At 44.6% G+C, this 10,226-nt stretch overlaps 1 protein-coding gene across 2 annotated transcripts; it reads right to left on the bottom strand.

The window, feature by feature from the left end:
• Nucleotides 1-10,171, bottom strand: NDUFV3 (NADH:ubiquinone oxidoreductase subunit V3). Of its 2 annotated transcripts, XM_080376745.1 has the most exons (4): nt 9,293-10,171; nt 8,836-8,926; nt 4,496-5,461; nt 1-270 (listed from the first exon to the last, which is right to left on the bottom strand). In XM_080376745.1, exons 1-4 carry the CDS (start codon nt 9,497-9,499, stop codon nt 104-106), a joined length of 1,431 nt encoding a protein of 476 aa, XP_080232871.1. In that variant the 5' UTR covers nt 9,500-10,171; the 3' UTR covers nt 1-103. The 2 variants fall into 2 exon arrangements, with proteins under 2 accessions (XP_080232871.1, XP_080232872.1); XM_080376746.1 differs by lacking the exon at nt 4,496-5,461.
• Between the last annotated feature and the right edge of the window lie 55 nt (nt 10,172-10,226).

The following is a 10,226-nucleotide window of genomic DNA, read 5'->3' as shown; positions in this document are numbered from 1 at the left end:
TAACTTATTACGCATTTATTATCTGATTTATAATACAGATGAAGCAACAACACTAAACAGAACAACTTGTTCTGTCTGGGCATTTGTTTTAAATGTGGTTCTTTCAGTGTCTTGGTGATGGTCTTCCAGAAGATGGCTGAGGCTGCCTGAATTTTGAGAGAACTGCAACAGAATCAGCAAAGGTATAAATGTTATATTCATGATGCTGAAGGTTCTTGTAGGTAGAATTATCGAATTCTTCTGGAGCAGGCTGAGCAGCTGCTGTGGTCTCTGTGAAAACAAAACAGTAACTGGTGACTATAAGGATACCACATCAAAGGGCATTATTCTTAATTACTGAGCCAGCCTTCATATACTGTTAGATCCCTCATCCAGCCAACATTAAAAAAAAAAAAAAAGTAAAAAAAGTCAGCAACTATCACAAAAGGGTAAGTTTACTAAGTTCTGCTGGTACCTTGTCTGATCCTAAAGCAGCACATCAGCATGCAGTAGGGGAAGAGGAATCAGTACAAGTCATCTAATACAGCAGAGGTTTTAAAATCCAAGCTACCACCTAATACTGGGGGTGGATAGGGCAGAACATGTCATTTATGTTTTGAAGACATATGTCTGCATTTCCTGGCTTTTTCACAGTTGCCTTGGTTTTCACACCAGCCAGAACAGTAGGTGACATTCTTAGCAAGCCAGGAGAGGCAAAGAAGCAGTACAAATGATTTATGATCATGTCAGACCATGAGATACAGCTATTAGAACTACTTTACAGATTGAATTATTTTCCATGGGGAGAAGTGATGGAATTATTGATATCTCCATGGTTTAATTTCAAATGTGGTTATACTGAACAGTAATATATCAAGAGCCTTTGATATAAATTTCCTTTCTTCTAAATATAATCTTCTAAACTTTGTATCAGCTCTTCTTCCTAAAAGAATAACCTAACGAAGTTATTCAGAACTCCTTACTTCACATTAAAGCCAACATTAATTCTTACACTTTTAGAATATTATGCAAATTTAGGCAGTAAAATTTACATAAAAGGTTCCTGTTACAGGCTGATTTTACAACCAAGGAAATTGCAAGAAATAAAACTTTACTCCCAATGTTAATTTATTCTCATATACCCAGAGTTTTAACAATAGGAAAGACATAAGCATAGTCTAACAAAAACCTTCATCATATAAATTTGTATGTAGTGGTTTAGGTCAGATCGTATTAAGCTCTTTGCCATACAATCATCTACAACAAACATACAAGGACTCAGGCAACTGAACACCAGAATTTCCCCTTAATTATGACATCATTATTGCAATGTAACACTATCAGTTTAAGAACATGTATCTGTAACATTCAGCAAGACTTGCTTATCAAATGCAATGTTGTAAGCCATGGTTCCAGCAAAACAACACACACAACCTATGAAAATATCCCTGTGCCTACTGCTCAGTGCCAAATGAGACAGCTCATAGCAGACAACACTACAGATACAAAAACCAGATGATGCAGTCTTTGCTGCAAATAGCCCCAAGAACAGGCAAGCGTAGGCAAGCGTACATTCAACCTGCAACAGACAGTTGTTCCAAATTAAGAGACAGATGCTCAGGAAGAAAAGCAGATGGGAGCCTCATTTTTCCTGCCGAAATACACTGTACTTGGCTTCTCAAAGGAAAAAATTTATCCCTGAGTTCATCATCCTCACACTTAAGACTTCATCTATGCTTTCTCTCTTAAAGAGCAAGTATTTCACAGGGTGTTCTTCCTAAACGAATAAGAGGTATATTTCCGAGTTAACATGCTACTATTTTGCTGCTTAGCAGTTAAAGTCAGCAGGTTTTGCTGACTGCTTAGCGTACCTGCTCTACAAAGCAGATGACATCACCTTAACGTCCAGGTTTGTAATGGGAAAAGTTGCTTTTACATCTTCAGCGTGCCTGCTGCAGAGTTTGCAGATGAACAAAAGAACACAGGAGCAGAAGTACAGAACACAGAAGGTATCATTAACTGTGAACGTTAAACACGGAAAAGCAGTAGCTGTTCTCAAAGGCCTCCAAAGGAAAAGAGAACAAGATACATCTGGATATACCAGTGATGCTGTTAAACACGGTGTAGCTACATTTGACTCTCTGGTACCCTCTGCACCCAAAGACATTACACCAGCAGTAAAGGGTGTGAACTTGCCTGTACTAACCCCCACCTCTCCTACAGCCACTGCATCAGAGTCCTCTAGCACCTACCCAACAGAAACTTTCCTGCTGCTGCAGCCTTACCATCTCCACAGAGGAGCTCAACAGCAAAACCACATCCTACCTAGGAGGCTTTTGCTGTGTGATGACAACAATGGGTCTGAGGCACAGTGGTACTGTTGCCCCATCAATACAGATCTGCAGGAAGTTTGTCACATGGGCTTAACCTTAATTCTGGATTTACAGCATCAGAGTGGAGGAGGTTGCTTCACAGATCTTTGATGTGTCATAATCTTCACCTTGAATCATTAGAACATTTTAAGTTAAGTCCTCCCTCTCATACTTAACAAAGTTAACTGAACTGATTTTTTGGGTCTTCATATCAGCTTCAACATGGAAAAAAAAAAACCCTCTAGCATCTAGAACTCCACTATGGATGAATAAGGAGAAAAGCATCTCTGTAGATAAATAGGAATAGCCCTTGCCAATTATTTTTTTTTAAGAAATCCACTGCTGACTGCAAGGAGGAACAAGTAACTGAAGATGTCACTTGCAAACAGTGCTGTATTTCACCATTGAGTTTTAGTCAGGAAAGAAGGCAAGCTTAGCTTCCAGCTCTTCGATGAAATTATGAGCCAATTAACCCCTTAAAACAGAAGGTTGGTCTTTTACTCAGCACTGTATCCTGGGAACCCATGTACAAAAGCTATTATTTGTCACTTAACCTGCTTAGACACTTCACAGTCACAAAATGGCTGAGGCTGGAAGACACCTCTGGATGTCATCTGGTCCAACCTCAAACACTCAAGCAAGGTCAGCTAGAGCAGGCTGCCCAGGACCGCATCCAGACACCTTCTGAATGTCTCCAAGGATGGGGACTCCACCACCTCTCTGGGCAACCTCTGCCAGCACTCACAGTAAAAAAAAAAAAAGAAAAAAACCCAAAAAGGTGTTTCTTGATGTTCAGGCAAAACCCTGCGTTACAGTTCATACCCAATGCCTCTTATCCTGTCACTGGGTACCACTGAAAAGTCTTACCTCTGTCTTTGCACCTTCCCATCAACTATTTATACACATTGATGAGATCTCCCTGAGCCTTCTCTTCTCTGGGCCAAACAGTCCTAGTGCTCTCAGCCTTTCCTCACAGGAGAGATACTCCAGTCCCTTCACCATCTTAGTGGCACTCAGCTGGACAATCTCCAGTAGCTCCACATCCCTCTTGTATCGGGGAGCCTGAAACCGAACACAGCACTCCCGCTGTATCTCACCAGGGAAGGATCACCTTTCGCAGCCTCCTGGCAACACTCCTCCTAACGCAGCCCAGGTTACCATTGGTGGTCTTTGCTGCAAGGGCACACTGCTGGTCAGCTTGCTGTCCACCTGGACCCCCAGGGCCTTTTCTGCCAGGATATCACTTGAAGGATGATACCCAAGCAGCTTTACAACTATGTTACTTATACTTCCAAGTAGGCAAACTCTTTCATTCAAAGAAGCAGCCAGAAGCACGGGGTCTTAAAAATGGTATGCTGCCTAAGTTGAAAGGCAAGAATGGTAAGCCACCACCGATCAGGATGGAGGGGCATTTGCTATCGAAATACATGGAATGAGATCAGTAGGTAAGTTAACAGAACCGGTAGTAAATAAAAAGGGTGAGTTAAACATGGAAGTATAGCTAGGGAGATGATTATATGATGCATGATGCTCTCTCCTAAAAATGTATTGCTATCTCCTCTCCAATTCACTACAAAAACTGAGTTATAAGGTCAGCTCTACTACTTCAACATGACTTGCTTACAACCCACCAATCTCAGAATCAATACCTGTTTCTGGCATTATACTATGATTTCGGAAAGTCTACTGAAATCTGAAACACTGCAAGACTTAAAAAAAAAAAAAGACATCAGGATTTAAAGCAAAAATCAGATGGCACCAAATTTGGGTCAGGAGAAAGGCAGCTACAAAATCCTTCTGAGAAAAGACAAGAGGGAAAGCAATTTTTGTCATACAAACTCCATGATTTTCATCATAGAGGAAACAATCTCATTTTCATTTTATAATTAACTGGTTTATGAAAATATAAATACAGTGAAATGAAGACCACTTCCTTTCACAGGATAACTGGAAACTGAGTATTACTGAGCACTTACAACTATTAGCAATGAACAAGAATTTATCCTCCAGAAAGTCACTGCTACACAGTTAGCTTCAGTATAAAGATCAGAGAATCATGAACAGAGTAGATTTGGAAACACTTTAAAAAAAGTTCAGCCCTAGCCCAGATGAATCAATACAGTTCAAACAATTTAAAGTTGTACCCTCTATTGTGTTTCTTTCTCCAGCCTGGACTCCTGCTTCCTGAATGGTCTCCTCCTTGGCTGTAGTGCCCATCACCAATATTGTGCTTTCAGAAGTCTTTTCTGGTTTACGAGCAGCTACTACCTCTGCTTCTGACTCCTGTGCCTCCTTCACCTGCTTTTCTTCTCTTCTGGATACCAGTTTTTGCTTTTTGTCTTCCCGAGTCACTGATGAAGCTTTCAGCTGAATAGCTGCTACCTGGGTTCCAATGGACTTTTCCTCCAAATAATCAGATTTATGAGTGACATCCATCAGGTCTTGTCTTTCAGTCATGTGTGGTTCTAAGACCAGCTTCTGCCGATCCGCTTCTTTTGGAGTTGATTTTACTTTGGGGTCTCTTGCTTTGGATTTTGGCTTTTCATGGCTGACTGATCTTTTAGAAAACGTGACCTGCTTGACAGGAGACACATCAGTTTCTGTTCTGCATGTCTTCTTCTTAGCTACATATTCTTGGTGGGATTTTTGGGACAAGTTCTCTCTTGCTAGCATTGATGCCTTTACTGCGATGTTCTCAGAAAAGATGGAATCCCGTCTAGGAAACTCAACTTTGGTTTTAATGGCAGCTTCTGAATCATCATCATTTTCTTCCCCAGAATCTGAGCTAGAATCTGAATCTGAGCTGGATGAAGATGAAGTTTCTTCCTCAACTAACTCTTTCCCCAAGCCTCTTTCTGTTGCTGGTGTAGTGACATTTTCCTCCTCAAGGGAAGAAACAACTCGCTGAGGAAATGCAACCACGGTTTTTCTTGACATGAACACCCTCGTGTCTTCAGCAGAAGGTTTTGAAGCTTCCTCGAGGTTAGTACTAGATATGCTCTCACCTTTATTTGCAGACAAAAGGAGAGCGCTAGAAGATAACATTTTAGGAAATTCAGCTGGTGCCTTGGTGGCTAGCAGTTTGGTGCTTCCCTGTGGTGCCACTACATCTAGGAAATGGCATAAAGAGGATTATCATCATTATATTTGACACCACTGTTAATTAGTAATCTTAGTCAATTTTAACTTTCTGAGAAAATCTGGCACAAAAAGCAAATTGAAAGAAGTTATTATACTAAATACAGGCATTATAAAGCAGAAAGTTTTAAGACATTTTAAGTTAAAGAAACTAGAGTTCTACTTAGCACTTAACAATTTTTGCTGCCACAATGCTGAAAGTCACGAGACAATGCCTTTTGCTCCTTGTTTTTCCAGAGTCCTTGCAAGAGCTATTTTTCTCCGTGATTCAATTCTGCACCACTAAAAGTGGTTGACAGCCACCTTCCTATCTCAGATGAACATTAAGACAGCTTGTTAGCTAAGCTCTTCAAATATGCTGTTACAGAGGTAACACTTGTCTATGAACAAGCCAGAGAAACAGAAGACACAGTGAACAGACATAGCAATAGCTAGCCTCTTGCAGTAGTTATCTTTAAAGCAATAGAGAGGGATGACTCCCAAAAGACAAAGTAGCAGAATAACAGATACCTGAGGCCATATACGAAAGTATTACTTATTCATGCGTCCATGTGACCTACCAACTAAATTGTATCTAATACAGTTTAATGTTACTTCCCCAAGACCTCACCTCCTCCAGTCTTTACTGTCTCTACTTCCTTTTTCGTTTGAGACCTCTTCGTAAAGTCTTTGAGGCTTTAGGAGACCTTCATATTACCCTGCCTTTATTTCCTCTCCCTCATGGATACTTTTATTAAGCTAAATTCTCCAGACAAGGAGCCAACAGTTGAAGAGAAAGCAGCAGCATTCAGGCCCTTTCAGAGAGTGCCAAAACCCCCTTGGATGCTTGTGCTAATGATATCCTTGAGAGGTTGATCAACAGCAAATACTGCTGTGGTTACTGAAAACAGGAGGACAAAGAAGACTGGAAGCACATTAGGAAGATACAGCACCACTGAAAGTTGCTATAGCAAAGCCAACTCCATTATGGGTTGCACTGCTTCCAACCAGTTGCATAATTCAACAGAGTTCCACTCTATTGCATAGATTTATCTGCAATTTGGAAACCCAGATCTACTTTACAAAACCATAAACTAGATACAGTTTTCCCCCTTACTAGTATTTTACAGTAATACCTTGTATAATCTAAAGAGTTAGTATAACGAGTTCTGAACAGAAGCAAGTCTTTAGCAATTTCCAAGTGAAAACATCATAGAAGAGACAGACACATGAAATTAAAAGCAAAATATTTAACAAAGAAATACAGAGTTCTTCAGTACAAATAAAAAAATAACAGTTTACTACACAGGTAATACTTTTGAATAATTTCAGGCACATTATTTGTCTCTGCTAGACAGAAGGTGCAGGGCAGGTAGGGAAGGCAGGGGGAAGTAGGAGGATGGGCAGCCACCTTTGAAATAAGCCTGACTCCCTGCCCAGACTGACACAGCCAGAGTAGCCTGTAGAAACTAATACATGAGGAAACCACTCAGGATCGAAGAGTTCTTCAAAGCAGCGTACAGGAAGGCCAAACTAACACAAGAATGCCCCAAGGGATGACAGACAAGTGAAAGCTGAGCAAAAGTTGTAGTAGTATTAATGTTAAGACATCCTGAGGAACCAGGAAGGCACGTTACATTCAACTTGACCGTTAACAGTAGGTGTTATTGGAAAAATACTTTAAACAGTAATATTTGGATATGTGAAAAAGATATGTTTCAGCTTTTAATCATAAAGTCTAATACAACTGGTACACACACTTTAATCAGGGTACCTCAAACTTTGTACCACCTGATCTGTATTTGCATCACTTTGCCAAAAGAACAATACATCCAAATCAGTAACAAGAATATTATTCCCAGATGCATTCTTACTGATGCTGGTAACATCAGCATCATTATTGGAACATGTTTAAAACATGTTCACACTCAGAAAGGTGGCACGCAGAAGTTATAGGTCTATTCCCCATCACTGACTTCGTATGTAAACATGACTTTTATCGAAGAAATTTTGCACACCCCGTTCCAGCTAAAATCTGAAAAGGACAGCTGCATCCTATATACATTAACTAACCATAACCATTTACAGGGGAAGCAGCTGGGTGAAAGAGATGGTCTAAAAGGTCTCCTGACACCTTCTGAAACCAGAGCTGCAGGACAATGAATCTAGAAATTGATGCTAAAGTAAATCTCAAATACACTTAAAATAACGCCCCCAAAAATACTGTAAGGCTTTGTTAATGTAACAACAAAACTTTTATATGCCTTTGCATTTAGGAAGCTAACATTAGAAGCCAGAAGCCCACATTCAATTATTCTTCCAGTGATATTTTCAACAGCTGTCTGATCATTCTACGTATAGTCCCACGGAGCTTTGCTGTTTAAGCACATGGTTCTCTGATCTGGGGTGGGAACTGTACTCACTGAATTCAGTGAGCCCCTATTTACAAACAGCATTTTGAACAAGATATCCCTCTCTGAAGTTTGTACTCATGTTTTGACTTTGGTAAGGAACAGAAGGGGTTCAAATACTTCTGAATGTTGAATGCACTGCAGCATCCAAACCCAGGCCCATGCATTGCCTTGCTTGCAAACTTATGGGGCAAGAAGCACTATAACTAAATTTAACACAACAGGGCCATGGCAGTTTTCTGCAGTTTCTCGACACTATTGCCTGGAGTAGGTATTTGGATCTTGCAAGTCTTTCTTTCTGTGGAATGAGATGCTTTTGGACCTCACAACCCAAACATTTCAAAAGAGAAAGGGGAACATTTGAAGTCCAAAACCAGATTTTGCACCTCGTTTAAGAAAGTAACTTGCTACACTCATTTCCATCACATTTCAGGCAATTTGCAAAGCTTCTTTAGATTAAGACAAATGTAATGATAGCTCTCAAGTCTAGTCAAACATCACAGCAGCTATCATTAAAGTGAAGGTGAACAGGAAAGAAGTATCAAGCTCACAGCATGGCCTACGAATGTAAATATATCCCACACAGCCCCATTCCTACCAGCCCTTTACTTTCAGTTTTCTTACTATGCAGTACATTGGAACAGAAATCCTTGGTTTACATGGGAGTGACCTTTTACTTTCTTGGCTTAAGTAGCAGTTGTGGCCACGAGCATTTCTAAACTTTTCTTGCTAATTTAATGACAGAGGGACCTGAACTTCAGTTCAGGACTCCCGGCTCCAACCCGCTGATTATTATGGTCTGGGTACCACACTCAGGGCACAGAAGGCTCCCCAGGCAGGCAGGCAGCAGGGGAAGGTGGTTAGCACCAAGAAAGGAGGCTCTCCTAAGAGGAGCTACATGCCCGTTTGCTTTTATTTACCCCCCACCACCGCTGAGGACGAAAGGAGCATCTTACTCGTCGGCGGCGTCCCGGAGCCCGCCGGCCTGGTGCAGAGCGCCGCGCTGGGGGCCGCCCCTCGCAGCCCCCGGGCCTCCAGCCGCAACACCTGCAAGGCACCGTGTAAGAAGGAACGATGCGGGACACAAGCGATCGCCGGGCCACGCGGGACGCGCGCCCGCCGCAACGGCCCGGTGAACCGCGTCCCCCCCCCGCCCCCGGCGGGGCCCAGGACACACACGCGCCGGTGCCGCCGGCCCCTCGGTGGGGGGCGCTCGGTGGGCGGGGCCGCCGTTCCGCCCGCGCATGCGCACCGCCCCTCGACCGGCACCTGCGCCACGGGCCCGGGAAGGGGAAGGTCACCGGCCGGGTGCGTGCCACCGAGAGGGAGCCGAGCAACCGCGCAGGGGTAGGGGGGCCCGAGGAACAACCCCCTGCCCCTTTCCCCATGTCCGGCGTCCACCCTCCCCCTTACCTTGCGGGTCGCCACCCGGCCGCAGCCCAGCAGCGAGGGGGCCGCCATCTTGACGTGAGCCCGGACGGTGCGCGAACGCCGGGGCGGCTCCGGGCCCTCCCGGTGGGCGGGGCCTGAGCCGTGGGGCTCTGCCCCTGCCGGTGGCCGCAGCGGGGACGCCGTTGGCGAGGCCCGGTGGGAGTGTCGAGTATAGAACGGTAGAATCATTTAGGTTGAAAAACACCTTTGAGATCATCAAGTCCAACCGTTAGCCCAGGACTGCCAAGTCCACCACTAAACCAAGGCTACGCAACCGGCGCTCCCTAGCCGTCTCCCATCCAGGTACTAACCGGGCCCGATCCTGCTTAGCTTCCGAGATCAGGTGAGCTCGGGCATTCTCAGGGCGGTATGGAGGAGACACGCAGCCTTCTGGCTCGTGAGCGGCATGACCAGGACATTGTCAGTTACTTCCAACGCTTAAGGCAGAAAACTCCCAAGTATTTTAAAATAAAATCGCTGCTTTCAAGTTAAAAGCGGCCGTTTACATTGTCCATTATCTGCAGTTGTACACGGAGCAATAACGCAAAACGCGGCTATTGGAAATGGCTTCATCCTGCCGTGCTCTCTGTTGAGGCCGCGCCACCGGGACACTGCGCAGCTGCCGCCTGAAGCGCGGCCCCATCAAACCCCGCCAAGGGCCCGGGCGGGCGGGACCACCCAAAGCCCGAGGCGCACAGGAAGGCTGCTGCTGCGCCCCGGCCGGCCGCTCCGGTTCCCCGCTGCGCGCTCAGGGGCGGAGGGCTGCGCTGAGCCCCGCCCGCTGCCCTCAGCGGCCCCGCTGAGAGAGCGGCCAGCGCAGCGCGGGATGCGGGACCTCCCGGAGGCCGGGGGTGTTCCCGGGCACCCGCCGTGTCACGCAGCGGGACAGGCGCTCCCTGGCGGAGCCGCCCGCGCA

The sequence above is a fragment of the Falco punctatus genome, assembly GCF_963210335.1.
Source record: "Falco punctatus genome assembly, chromosome: 2".
In the NCBI taxonomy this organism is placed as follows: domain Eukaryota; kingdom Metazoa; phylum Chordata; class Aves; order Falconiformes; family Falconidae; genus Falco; species Falco punctatus.
The sequence above is the reverse complement of the archived record's forward strand: the minus strand, read 5'-3'. Positions and strand labels throughout refer to the sequence as shown.